Below are 15,340 nucleotides of genomic sequence, written 5' to 3' on the forward strand. Positions count from 1 at the left end.
TACTACTTTAGGAAGGTACGTTTCACGTGCCATACTCTCAATAATAACCCTAACAACACGTTTGGTTAGTGGTACTAAATTGTGGTAATGAGAATGATTTATAGTGTAAAATTTCATCAAAAGTTTTATGTCATTACCATGATGATACTTTGATCACAAAAAATTTTTTTAGTTTACAAATTTCTATTACCATCGAATACCACCTCTCCCAATGGTAATGAATAGGAATGAATTTTATAAAGAAAAGAAGATCATTGAAGTTAGACAAGCGGCCATCAAAGTAGCCAAGAGATTTTTTAATCAAAATTACATTAATTTTCATTTCGATTACCACTATTTATTAACACTTACCAAACTGGCCGTAAGATTAATGATATTTACGATTATGATTTCAAATTACCAATCCATGTTCAATATTTAGATCAATCTAAACTTAAAAATAAAGAAATGGAATGACATAAAACATGAAAAACATTATTATTACTGGATAGAAAAAGTCGTACATAAAATATCAAGAAAAAATCAGCAAATAACACAATATAGAAGAAAAGCAAAGGAAAAAAAAGTTCCAAATAAAAACAAACACACACACACAAATTAAACATACAACACAAGAAACATTATTAATACTCGTGGTAAAGATTAGATAGGAATTGGATGGGCAAGAATGGACGCAACTTTTTCCTTAAGTACTTGATTAACATTAGTATAACCATCAGCAGATCCCTTGTAAATAACATCAGCGGAACGAGCTAAGTTTAGGATGCGAATAAGACAACGTTTTGGAATCACATGAGGTTGAAGCATAGCTTCATTTATATCCTTCCATGCATCATCAACTTGTTTCCTTAGCTTCTCATATGCTTCCTCCATCGATAATCCATTCTTCTCCATCAAGCATTGCACAGCCGAAGCAACATGATTTCTCTTTTGTTCAAACTAACATAATAACAACAGAACAGACCGATAGAATAAACAAAATGATATTTATAGCCGTATAATCTTCCAAAATGGAAATATTAAATATTAAGCGGTCAATTAATGTTTAGGATTACGTAATACAACTGATATGATGGGATTACTATTAAATAATATTCATGTTTTCTTTTGTTCTTCTCATTTATTTTTTTTTTTACAGATCTTAATGCAACGTTTGAGACAAGTTATGTAAGATAATTTAGAGTGAACGAGTAAATACCTCATGACCACCCAAGTCGTTCATTATTCTTATAATAGTAGATGCAGCTTTTATTACATTGGGCATAGGGTTTTGAGATGCCCATTCAAAGACTTCTTTTGTTGCAATCTCTCCCATGCCAAGAAATGATGAAATTATAGCATGAGGATATGGAGACGTCACTAGAGCAATCTTCATATAATCGTCAAATGCGGGAATGAAATTTTGGTTGCACCATTTTGCCTCTTGCATATAAGCTTTACACAAAGCTTTTATCTACGTAATAAAAAGGAATTATAAATAATACTGTCAGTCTATCAACATTACTAATTAAATTGGATATCTAGTGTATTCAAGTATTATTCAAAAGTATAATTATTAATTAATGCTTATTTCATTCACGAACATAGGAAAACAAAGCAGTCGTGAGGTGTGTATGTATGCAAGAGGAGCGATAAAAACGTAAAAACCAAAGTTTTAGGGTAGAACTACGTCGCACCCCTAGTGACGATATGTGCACCTAGTGAGTACAATTTCCTCCGCAGGGTGCAATCGTTTAAGCGAGGTGCGATGGGCTGCTATTTTCCATGTAATGGATATTTTGATCTATAAATAAGAGACCTCCGCTTCTGGACAGTTACGCAGCAAAAGTATGAATACATTCAACTCATATTATCACAAAAACTCACAAATTCTTATGATAAACTGATTAACTATCATATAAATCCTATATTTACAAGTTCTCTAATTGCTCTGTATTTTACAACTTTTCTTAACTGCTTGGATTTATTGTGTCCTTGATTTTATTCTCATTATAATTTTTTGATTATTACAACCCAAAGCACCAATTAAGGAAAATATTGTAATATGAAAAGCTCATTGAAAGACTTCAAGAAATATTCAGATTAATATAAGTCGTCTCTTATCCCAACACTAATATGATTAATGATTAGATTATCATAAAAAATTTGGACCAATAAGGAATCCATGAATTACCTGTTCTCTAGTGAAGTCCACGAGAAATGATCTTCCTTCTCCTGAAACATCCGCAGAAGCTTCCTCGCATGCTTCAACATTTGCGTAATAACTCCATTTCACGTGCTCGGGCAGTTCATCCGCACGGCTTATGTCCCATGGCCTAAATTTAATTAATTACTTTTTTTTAGCCTTTATTTCTTCCATTAATTCATATTTCTTCACTTTTTTATTAGTATCATCACTAGTCACATTTTGATTATAAAATGAAATTTTTACATCTAAGGTAAACTCTTCAGTATATATATATATATATATATATATATATATATATATATATATATATATATATATATATATATATATATATATATATATATATATATATATATATATATATATATATATATATATATATATATATATATATATATATATATATATATATATATATATATATATATATATATATATATATATATATATATATATATATATATATATAATTTTTTAATTAATGAAAAATAAATGAATGAATTTTATACTATAAATATAAATAGTTGAGATAGCATGATTGCGAGGGTTGATTTCAATACACAATCACTAATATACGACTAGTATAAATCACATGAACATTTTTTAAAAATATAGAATATAGACCATTAATTTAACCTTGGAAAGTAGTGATAATTACTCCTTTTATTTCAATAATTTTGTTCCATTTTATTTGGACACATTTGGCAAGATATAAATTGAAGTCTTAATATCTCTAATAGTGCATAACTATAAATTATAAAAAATTGATATTAATAATCCTCGCGTTAAGACGAATCAAATTAAACAATATCATATTTGACTATATGTTTTAACTTATAAATTAAGAATAAAATACAAATTAAAAGTAAACCGTAAATAATGCAAAAAAACTTGAATAAGACAAAGTCAGCGGAAGGAAGTGAATATTTATTAACAAACCTTTGAAACATTTCAGTGAGCAGTTCAAGTTCCTCAATAGTACCATATGCATCATAAGTGTCATCCAATAGAGAGGTTGACTTGAAAATTTTTCGATATACTTTCCTTGCAAATGAAAATTGGGGTTCATAGTAGACTCCTATAATCCAAAAATATGCTTCTGTCAATCTGTCTCTACTGAAAGACGCATCCAAATGTAGTCCTTTCCACCACCTACAATAAATATATAATTATACACATATACTTAGTACATGTAACTTAACATATAAGTAAAATTGTTTATTTGCAAAAAAAAGAAAAAAAAAATTTCTCTCATTTTTTTTTGTCTAGGTTAATGAGGTTTAAAACGAAAAACTAGGAGGAAAAAATCCTCGATCCATTTATTAATAAATACTTGCTTTCAAGTTACTTCCAAAATGGAAGAAAATATCTTTTCTTCAATGTTTCATTCTCGAAATCTTCAGATTCCATTAGATACTCAATAATTTTTTCATTATTTGTTTGGTTTGACACATAGGATAAAAGTTGAAAAATTAGTGTGGAAAAAAGTTTTCCATCATTTTATAAACATTTTCTCTTTAAAAATGAAAAAACAAAATCAGAGTTTCCTTCCTACTTTTAATATAATTCAAACATTTTATATTCCCCTTCTTCATCATCATCATCATCAACCTAATATTCCGTCTGTAAACAGAGCCTGGGTAATAGAAGATGGCAGACACTTCATAACCGTCCTCCCTTTAAAGAGAGAACTAGAGGAATGCAGTCAATTTTACCCCAAAAAAGAAAAGAGCTCTGTATAAAGAGGAATTGGAGTGATATGATTGCCTCAAGAGTCAAATTACCTAAGAAACTAATTCTGAAATAAATTATAAATACGAGGGGTAAGAGGACAAAAAGAACATGTAAGCAGCAACTAGACATACGGGCAAGAAAGGTAACTAATGAAACTATTAATAATCTAGAATATGAATCTACCGTCTCCACCTATTCCTATCTTTAGCGAGGTCCTTGAAGAGGTGCAACTCACTTAATTCATTCTTGATTTGCTCCACCCACGTTTTCTTAGGTCTTCCTTGACTTCTCTTACCTTTCATTATTATGCTTTCTATCCTTCTGACAGGAGAGGCGACTGACTTTCTTTTTGCATGTCCAAACCATCCTAGCCTATTTTCTAGCATAGACATTGGTGCAACACCTAAATTCACTCTAAACTCCTGGTTCTTGATTCTATCCATCCTTATATTGTCGCATATCCACCTCAGCATTTCACATCTCTGCTACCCCCATCTTTTGTTCATGAATCTTCTTAACGAGTCAACACTCTGTCCCATACAATAATGCTAGCCTCATGGCAACTTTGTAGAATTTACCTTTCAATCTAATCGAAAACTTCCTACCATATAACACTCCAGTAGCTACTCTCCACTTAAGCCAACCCGCTAGTATACGATTTGTAATATTTCCATCAATTTTCACATCATTCTGGATAACAGACCCTAGATATTTAAACTTATTCGTACTTGCAAGTACATCTTCTCCAATAGAATAAAAGATTACTCTAAAGGTTGAGGGAATTTGGTTTCATCCATATGACGAGGGTTCAATTTTTACCACTATAGAAAGAATAAATTTTTTCTTCTTCTTACCTGCATTTAGTGGTGCTCATTCGGTTCATCAAATTAGTTTTGTGTCAGGTGTGGCGTTGCCTCGAGTCAAATTTCAATCTTTTATCATCATCATCATCATACCCAGTGTATCCCGCTTATAGAAAACTCAAATTTCAATTTTTTATATAATTGTAAATTTATTTTTAAATTAGGATTAAGTTATAAAAATTTCCGCAAATATCGGGTCAAATGTGTTTTGAAATGTGGGAAATATATGTGGACATGATTAACTCCTAAATTAATCATGGCTAAATAGAAGGACAAAGAGAAATATAAGGGGAACAACAATAGTTATATTCTATTGTTATGCGAGAGTTAGTTATTAGGAATTAAATTAATGGCGATTAGAGAAACAAGGTGAATCATTGTTTCATTAGTTTCTTTCAGCATTATATATAAGCTTAGTATTGTACGTTAATAGATAGCATTTTAAATAATAAAGTTTTATTCACGTCAAAAGTTTTAGCATTAAGAAAGTTCTTTTTTTTATATATTTATTATTTCCTTCATAGTGGTTATTTGTCTATCCCAAGTATAGTTTATCTTTTTGAGGTATCGGTTTCATATTATCTAGTAGAAGCCACATTTCCGCTGTCAGAGCTCTAACAATTGGTATCAGAGCCAACGTCAAAATCTTAAGTGGTAAAATTTTTGATTTTGAAAATAATTATAATGGCATCTACTAGTGGAACGGTAAAAGTTGGGAAATATGAAATTGAAAAATTCAATGGGAAAAATGATTTTTCCTATTGGAGGATGCAAATGAAAAATTTGCTAATATCACAAAAGCTGCACAAAGCATTGGCAGGAAAAGAACAAAACCCGAGGACATGAAGGATGAGGATTGGGAAGAGTTAGATCTTGAAGCACGAGCGGTCATAATCTTGTGCCTTGAGAGGGATGTTGCTTTCTTGGTAAATGAAGAAGCAATGGCCGCTGGCGTGTGGTCAAAGTTAGAGTCCAATTTCATGACGAAAACTCTAACAAACAGGATCTATTTAAAATCCAAATTGTATACATGCAAGAAGGAAGAAGGCGCCTCAATCCGTGAGTATATTAAGAAGTTTGATAGGATTTTATCAGACTTGAAGGATATTGATGTGAAGATTGATGAGGAAGACCAAGCGCTCATGTTATTGCTTTCATTACCAAAATCATATGAAAATCTGGTTCAAACATTAATGCTTGTGGGTGATACTCTAACCATGGATGAGACTAGAACATCGCTTTTAGCAGATGACCTTCGAAAGGTCGCTACAAGTGGAATGATGTCTAGTAATGGGAGAGAATACAATGAACAAGCACAAGGATTGTTTGTAAATAGAGGAAGGAGCAATGAAAGAAGAAGAGGCAATGGAGGAAAGTCTAGATCAAAATCTAGACCTCTTGCAGAAAGATCATGTTTCAAATGTGGTGAGCTTGTTCATTTTAAAGCTAATTGCCTAAATAAGAGGGTAATATTCAAGAAGAACAACAACGACAACTCCAGAGGAAAACAACAAGAAAAACAAGAGGCGAGTTATGTCTCAAATGAAGAGGATGATTATTGTTACTCGGTTTCAGAACCACGCGATGAGATATCTGGTAAATGGATGCTTGATTCAGGAGCATCTCACCATATGTGCCCAAACAGGAAGTCGTTTTCAACTTACCAGAGTTTAGATGGTGGTACTGTTTTGATGGGAAACGATCATGCTTGTAAGACTGTCGGGTTAGGTACTATCCGAATCAAGATGCATGATGGAACAATAATAACCTTGAAGGATGTGAGCCACATCCCAGATTTGCGAAAGAGCCTTATTTCTCTTGGGTTGTTAGAGAAAAATGGTTGCAAAATAGTCTTGGAGAATGGAGTTTTAAAAGTTGTTCGTGGTTCCTTGGTAGTGATGAAGGGAATTCGTCACAGTAATCTTTATCCTCTTTTTGGGACAACTGTTACAGGTGAATTAGTAGTTAGAATATGTGGAAGCAAAGACCAAACAGAATGCACCAGGATATGGCACATGCGCCTTGGGCATATGTCAGAAAAGGGTCTATCATTTCTTAGTGGACAAGGTTTGTTGAAGAACATGAAGAAGCCACAAATGGAATTCTGTGAGCATTGTGTGTATAGAAAAGCACACAAGGTAAAGTTCTCTACAAGCAAGCACAAAAGCAGAGGATTGTTAGACTATGTGCATACGGATGTTTGGGGTCCGGCTAAAGTTGCTTCCAAGGAAGGTTCCAAGTATTATGTTACATTTGTTTATGATTATTCTAGATATGCTTGGATTTATTTTCTTAAGCATAAGAATGAAAGTATTCGACATTTTCAAGCGGTGGAGAGCAATGGTTGAGAATAGAACAGGTCGAAAGCTAAAAACTATTCGGTCTGATAATGGTACCGAACACACAGAGGGAGATTTCAAGGAGTTTTGTGATCAGGAAGGCATTGTGAGACACTGGACAGTCAGAGACACGCCACAACAGAATGGAGTCGCAGAAGGACTGAATCGTACGCTACTTGAGAAGGCAAGGTGTATGCGCTCTAATTCTGGGCTAGGCAAAGAATGGTGGGCATAATCGGTTGCTACAGCCTGTTATATAGTAAATCGATCCCCACATTCGTATTTAGATGGAGACACACTTTACAAGGTGTGGTCAGGGGAACATGCAGATTACGAGAGGCTTAGAGTGTTCGGATGCACAGCTTATTATCATGTTAAGGATAATAAGCTTGATCAAACAGCGAAGAAAGCAATCTTTTTGGGGTATCCAAAAGGGATTCAAGTGTAATACCCCAGATTTAGCTTGAAAAAAGGATTAATAGACTACTCATATTAACAAGGTGCATCTTTTTTTCTAGGGAGCCCATTTGCTAAGAACTCCACTGTTAAGTGTGCTTGAAGGAGAGCAATCTTAGGATGGGTGACCTCCTAGGAAGTTTTCCCGGGTGCGCACGAGTGAGGCCAAAGTGCGCTGGAAAGACTTGTGTTGGTTTGCGGGGCTAGTCTACAGTCTCCAAGTGTAGTCACCAGCGGTTCGAGGGGCCGGGGTGTTACACCAAGGCTACCGTCTTTGGAGTGTAAATGACTCTAAATTTGTGATCAGCAGGGATGTGACCTTTGATGAAAAATCTATGGTAGCTTTATCAAAAGCTATGGTGTCTAACAATGGTGATGTCGAAATGACTAAAAACACTCAAGTGGTGGAGATAGAATCTAAAGACCAACAAGATTGTAGTCATATTCAGGTGGAGCATCCGGGTGTTACTCAAGACGAGGAGAAGGATGAGCTTGATTATGAGGAGATTCAGCAAGATAATGCATATGTATTACAACAACAATAGCAGGATTCTTTGGCATCCACTAGGCCAAAGAGGAATTATAAATCAGTTCAGAAGTTTGGGTCAGACAAACCTCTGAGGCATTACGGGCAAGTTAACTTGGTAGAATATGCACTCTCGGTAGAGGTTGATGAGCCTGTCACCTTCAAACAAGCTATCAAAGACAAGGATAGAGAGAGTTGGTTGGTTGCTATGGATGAAGAGATGCAATCTCTTCATAAAAACAACACATGGGAGGTAGTCCCATTGCCCGTGGGAAAGACTGCTATTGGTTGTAAGTGGGTGTATAAAAGAAAAGAGGATCCTTCCAAGCCAGATAAAGTGAGGTTTAGGGCTAGGCTAGTGGTCAAGGGGTTTGCACAGAAAGAAGGTGTTGATTACAATGAGATATTTTTCTCCGGTGGTAAAACACACTTCTATTCGGGTGCTGTTGAGTTTTTTAGCTCATGGAGATCTTGAGCTGGAACAACTCGATGTGAAGACAACCTTCTTACATGGTGACTTGAATGAGGAAATCTATATGTATCAACCTGAGGGGTTTAAGGTTGAGGGTAACGAGAATTTGGTATGTCGCTTGAGGAAATCACTTTATGGATTGAAACAATCTCCTCGACAGTGGTACAAGCGATTTGTTTCTTTTATGTTAAAACAAGGAATTTTCAGAAGTAATTACGATTGTTGTGTATACATTCGCAAGTTTCGTGGAGGTGATTATATTTATCTCCTATTGTATGTGAACGACATGCTTATTGCTTCTAAGAGCAAGGTGGAGATAGATAGGTTAAAAATTCAACTCGGTCAAGAGTTTGAAACTAAAGACTTGGGCGCTGCAAAGAAAATACTGGGTATGGAGATTAGAAGAGAAAGATCAGATCGGAAATTCTTCTTGAGTCAAAAAGGCTACATTAAGCGGGTTATTGAAAGGTTTGGGATGAAAGCCGCTAAGCAGTGATGACTCCATTGGCTCCAAATTTTAGGCTCTCCGATAAACAATCTCCCATTATAGCGGAAGATAAGGCATTCATGGATAATGTAACTTATGCTAGTGCAGTTGGCAGTTCAATGTATGCTATAGTATGTACACGTTCAGACATTTCACAAGCAGTTAGTGTTGTCAGTAGTTTCATGGCGAACCCAGGTAAAGCACATTGGGAGGCAGTGAAATGGATTTTACGGTACTTAAAAGGTACCATTGACAAAGGTTTATGCTTTGGTGAAGATAGATGTCAAATAAGTGGCTTTGTTGACTCGGATTATGCTGGTGATTTAGATAGAAGAAGATCTACTACTGGTTACGTGTTTAAAATACATGGGGCTCCAGTTAGTTGGCGATCAATGTTACAAGCTACAGTGGCTCTATCTACGACAGAAGCCGAGTATATGGCTATGGCAGAAGGAGTCAAGGAAGCATTGTGGTTACGGGGACTTCTAGATGATTTAGGGTTGAAGCATGATTGTGTGAATCTGAATTGTGATAGCCAAAGTGCTATTTATTTGGCCAGAAACCAAGTTCATCATGCTCGTACTAAACATATAGATGTAAGGTATCACTTTGTACGAGATGTCATAGAGGAAGGTAGTATTTCTCTTATAAAGGTGCATACAAATGAGAACCCCCCAGACATGTTAACCAAAGTCGTCTCAGGAAGCAAATTCCAACATTGTTTGGAATTGCTAAATATTGTTTCATGTTAGGCACTACATGGAGGAATAAAGGAACTACGATTGGTTTGATCCCGGTCGAGGGTACGTAGGCAGTCTTTGTAAAATTGGTGCAACCGGATACATATTACGCAATTTGTTCGTCCAAAAATTTGAATGTGTTTTCAATTTATGAACGAGGTGGAGAATTGTAGGAAATATATGTTGGACATGATTAACTCCTAAATTAATCATGGCTAAATAGAAGGACAAAGAGAAATATAAGGGGAACAACAATAGTTATATGCTATTGTTATGCGAGAGTTAGTTATTAGGAATTAAATTAATGGCTATTAGAGAAACAAGGTGAATCATTGTTTCATTAGTTTCTTTCAGCTTTATATATAAGCTTAGTGTTGTACGTTAATAGATAGCATTTTAAATAATAAAGTTTTATTCACGTCAAAAGTTTTAGCATTAAGAAAGTTCTTTTTTTTTATATATATTATTTCCTTCATAGTGGTTATTTGTCTATCCCAAATATTGTTTATTTTTTGAGGTATCGGTTTCATATTATCTAGTAGAAGCCATATTTCCGCTGTCAGAGCTCTAACATGTAAAACTTTACATATAATAACGATACTCTAACCTTACCCCAATTTGGAAAAAAAAATCCACACAAAAACGTACATTTTACATCAGAATATATTATAAACAGCTAGCAAGCCAGCGTAACATAAAATTTATTTACCTTCTAAGATCTTTAAGCTCCTTCTGGTGTAAGGCTTGAACCAAATTAAAATCCAGTTTGGCAAATTTAAGTAAAGTATTATCATGGTACGGATCCATTTCATAAATAGAGATGTAAAATCTGGACTCCACTCTCTGCATGCCCTTGTGGAAAGGTTGATGCAGTGCATGAGCAACTTTATCCGCCATTGGAGAGCTTAACTTGTTAAGCATGGATGTCAGATGATTTGTTGTAAATACAAGGGCTTCATCAAGTATCTTGTCATCATGAACACCAACATGGCAAGCTTCATATAAACTTAATAATCCTGGAACGTCCTTTTTTAAGGACTCGCTGAATTTTCCATTTTCTTCTTTCAATTTATTAAACACATCTGTGGATTAATTAATTACGTCTAGCTATGTCAATATATATATTCTTCTTTATTAAGCTTTATATGAGAGTTTTTTTTTCGCAACTATAGCTATTATTAAAAAACGGATTATAAATTATATATTTTATCTTTCTTCTCATAGTTACATTTCTTTTTTTATTTAGAACTTTTTGGAAAAATATACTTTGCTATTAAGAAAAAACAAAGCATAGTAACAACTTTCTTTTTTAATATTTGACACATAATTGATAACTATTCACAATAATCAAACTTATTTTATATATTATGACTCATGTGTAAGAAAAAATTACGAGTAGTCCGGTGATCAGCTATTTGAATCATCTAATTAAATTGTACACTTTCATAATATTTAATTTTTATAATTTTTTGTTATGTATACTTTAATATATAAATGATTAAAATAACGCATTTAATTAGTAAAAAGTCAAATGAGTGTATAATAGAATAATAGAACAGAGAAAGTATTATATAGGGGAGGTTACTCTAAGAACCTTTTGTTAAAAGAACCACTCTTATGTTAAGAACATTTATTTCTAATGGTTAGATTTTACGGTAATAACCAAAGATTATTAAAATAAAAATAATTAAGATACTTTTTACAAACAAATCCAAAAGATAAGGATAAAAAGATTTTAGGATTAAAAATATTAAAAGCCTAAAAAAACTTTCAGATTATTAACTTCTAACAAATACAAATAATGATAATTATATAAATTAATTAAAATTAATTATTATTCATATTCTACGCAGTGACACCTACATTAGCTTATTTTTTAATACATTAAATTGGGGACAACTTAAAAATTGACCCCATTTTCATATATTTGAGTTTTCACATTTAATAATTAGGAATAATTGGAGGTTATTTACAAATGTAAAATAAACCATTTAAAAAGGTAAAAAAAAATATAGCAAAAAGTAGAAATAAAATAATGTTAGTAAACGCCTCAATATATAAATGAGAACGAAAAAAGCTAGTGGGATATTAACGAGATTATAAAAGCAGCATCGAGTTATACATTATTATTAGTCTCTACTTTTGGGATAATTTTTTGATATTTTTTCCGAAAAGCTTTACTGTTCAACCAAAAAAAGTAAAAAATTAAATTATTTTTCATATATCTTGATTGAAATAATGAGTGAAGTAATGAGCCTTGTTTTTATTTTAATAATCCTAAATTACTTCAACTAATCCTCAGGTTCCTCAAAGGGATCTCTTAATTTTAATTGTTGAGAGGGTTATCCAAAAGCAGTATATAAAGCATACCTAAAGATAGTGTCTAGAATTGTTTTTATTACAATGAAATGGTATAAGAAGTCAACTTATTTTTGTTTGGCATTAACAAATTTAAATAAGTCAATTGTCAATAAAAAATATTTCATAAAATTAATCACATATAAAAGTTGTTTGTTGTTCATTTGTAAAAAGTAGACCGTTAATACAAAAAATCAACTAAAAGGCTATTTTAGATAACTTTTTATTTTGCATTAAACTCGGATTTTTAACTTTTAAATATAATTTTTCAATCATATATTTTGGCCATTTGAACAACAAAAAAGTAACTAAAAAGTCAAAAGCTAAGTCAAAGTTTAATTACAAACTAACCATAAAAAACAATCACTCCCTCCTTTCCTTTAAATTTACAATACATAACTTAAAAAAATTATCATATATTTAAGTTATATAATGTAATTCAAAGTAATTAAAATGTAAGTTAAAAAGATGTTTTTAAAGTTAAAACATAAAAATATATTTAAAAAAAAAATAACTTACCACTAGAGACAGGATAGCCATGTTGTCTAAGAATACGAAATCTAGTGGAAAGATGGTAAACATCATCTTCGACACAATCTTCATTGAAACTCTCATAGATTTGCTTCAAACCATCCTCTATTTCTTGTTCAAAGTGATATTCCACCCCAAGATGTTCAATTGTGTCTATTAAATTTAGCTGCTCAAAGGAATTCCCCTTCTTTTCAAGCAGCTTCTTTCTCACTTGCTCTTTCAGTTCCTTCACTTCTTCCTTCTTTTCTTCATGGACTTGCTAAACCATTCATTGTAAGTTTGTAACAAAAGAGAAAATAAATTACATAATCAATCATTTCATATATTTGACCCTTATATTATATTTCCATGCCCAAATGATTCATAGTTCTTTAGTTTCGAATTATAATGAATTATAATAAAATAATTAATTAAATTATGTGCACTTTCTATTCATGTATATTTTAATTAAAGTTTGCTACCAAGGATCATTTGGAACATCTTTGTTATCACTAGTACGCAAAAAATTACGTATTATGCAATCATATAATTTAACTAAAAAGATTGAAAAATTCCACATGGCGTCCTAACCTAAGTTTGCAAATGGAATGATTGTATTGGTAATTAAATAAATTTCTTAATTTTACAATTAACTAAAAAGGCAAAAATTTATTTGATAAGGGAATGATTTCTTTATTCTAATAGTATTATCTAAAAAAAATGTAAAAATTTGTTGTAGTTTCCGTTTAGGTCATTTAATGAATGAAATTAAAAATCTAACAGTATGGATTATATATCAAATTTTAATGAAAATTTATTAAAGTATCTGTTTTTTCTATAAACATTTAATATTTTAGGTCATTATTTATTTGTTGTGCAATTAAATTATATTTTTATATAATATTACTAAGAATTCTATAAATATTAATCAGACACATAATAAAAAAAAATAGTACTTTTGTGAGTAACATAAAAGGAAATAGAGGTAAAAAGCAAGGGAAAAAATGAGGCAATAAATCACCTCATCATGATGAGGGCTTGTAAAATGAAGAAAGTGATCACCCCAATGGCATGGATGAAAGTTTGCTATTGGCCGACGACTTTTTTGTTTTGTGATTTCAGCCGACATTTCTACCACAAACTGCTATTAATAAACACCAAAATATAATGTAAAGACAGAAATGCGTGAACCACTATTCTATACTACGTACTATATATAGGGTTATTAAGCTCAGCCAAATGAATTATTGATTTCTATTAATATATAATATCATTAGACAATAATGGGCCCCTTATATATAATTATAATCCAATGCGTGAACCATTACTCTATACTACATTAATTTCTATTAATATATAATATCATTACACTATAACCGCCCTCTTATATATAATTATAATCCATCCGTCAAGAAACCAATTTAATCAAAAGCTTTGGCTTATGGTTGAATTTTCAAGATATTTTCCTCACACGAAAGCCAATTGAATTAGAAGTGTGGATGCGTATAGGCGCTAAATATTTCACTTTAAATAAGGAGTGATTGAGATTCGAACTCATAAAGTGACGATGATGAACTGAATTATTGATTTCTATTAATATATAATATTATTAGACAATAACGGCCCCTCTTGTATATAATTATAATCCATCTCTCCCAATTAATCAGCATCATTTATTTTTAAATGTAAATTAGTAAAACAAAATTGAGTTGAATAATGAAAACAAAAATAAGTGGATTCTAAAAATAAGAGAGTTAAGATGAAAAGAGATTAAGTTTATGTATGTTATTTAATGAAAACAAAAATAAGTGAATTGTAAAAATAATGAAAACAAAAGCGCTTGTAGCTCAATGGATAGAGCATCTGCTTGTGGAGCGGATTGTTTGGGGTTTGACCTCTACTAGGCGTAGGTATCAATTAGGGGGTTTTTTAACTGTGTGCATCTCTCTTCACTCCCTCCTTAAAGGAATCGGTATGATTTGTCCGTATCCTTCAAGAAAAAATGAACCCCCACCCGAGCCCTACCTTGTGCGGAATACTGAGAGTGTCCTTTTTATTTAAAAGAAAGAGAGTGATATTATTGTAAAAAAATGAAATAAAATTAATGGGAGGGATTAAAATGAAAACTGATCCTAATTAATAGGTGTTGAGGGAGTAGTTATATATACTAACTGAGTTGTTGATTTGGTTGGATTTGCGCATCCTAAATAGTAACTAAAAACAAGAAGAAAGTTTTATATTAGTAAAATCAACAATAGCTGGTCTTGAATGAGACGGATAGATGGACTCATGTGATTAGCACATTTTTGTTATTGATCAATTTAATTTAAAGTAGGAAAAACTGTTATGAATAATCCAACTTAGTTTTCAATACCTGTCAATAATCTCACATTTTGAAATTTTTTTAATAATTCAACCTTTATTTTCAGTTTGTTTCCAATGGACCCTTCAAAAAATAACATGTTATATCAGGTTACCTCTTATCATCTTCCTTCTTTATAATAATCCAATTTATTTTCCATTATTAGTCAATAATCCCACCTTTAAGATTTTTTTAAATAATCCAACCTTTGCTTTCAGTTTATTGTCAATGGACCCTTCAAGAAGCTAAATAAAATTGGTACAATTTTTCAAGCTTATGAAGTTGATCATTGTATAAATAGTAAT

At 31.9% G+C, this 15,340-nt stretch overlaps 1 protein-coding gene across 1 annotated transcript; it reads right to left on the reverse strand.

Moving 5' to 3' along the window:
* Positions 1 to 456: 456 nt before the first annotated feature.
* LOC130825389 ((-)-drimenol synthase-like) lies at positions 457 to 14,807 on the reverse strand. The gene is made up of 7 exons (XM_057690590.1): positions 13,695 to 14,807; positions 12,683 to 12,953; positions 10,515 to 10,887; positions 3,128 to 3,340; positions 2,174 to 2,315; positions 1,199 to 1,453; positions 457 to 939 (listed from the first exon to the last, which is right to left on the reverse strand). Exons 1-7 carry the CDS (start codon positions 13,800 to 13,802, stop codon positions 643 to 645), a joined length of 1,659 nt encoding a protein of 552 aa, XP_057546573.1. The 5' UTR covers positions 13,803 to 14,807; the 3' UTR covers positions 457 to 642.
* Positions 14,808 to 15,340: the final 533 nt, after the last annotated feature.

Source organism: Amaranthus tricolor, chromosome 10 (assembly GCF_026212465.1).
Source record: "Amaranthus tricolor cultivar Red isolate AtriRed21 chromosome 10, ASM2621246v1, whole genome shotgun sequence".
NCBI classification, from domain to species: domain Eukaryota; kingdom Viridiplantae; phylum Streptophyta; class Magnoliopsida; order Caryophyllales; family Amaranthaceae; genus Amaranthus; species Amaranthus tricolor.

Coding starts and splice junctions, on each gene's coding strand:
- LOC130825389 (XM_057690590.1), bottom strand. CDS start 13,802: ATGTCGGCTGAAATCACAAAACAAAAAAGTCGTCGGCCAATAGCAAAC. Junction 3,341..10,514: donor GAGCTTAAAGATCTTAGAAG/GTAAATAAATTT, acceptor TATTTATTGTAG/GTGGTGGAAAGGACTACATT. Junction 940..1,198: donor ACGACTTGGGTGGTCATGAG/GTATTTACTCGT, acceptor TTATTATGTTAG/TTTGAACAAAAGAGAAATCA.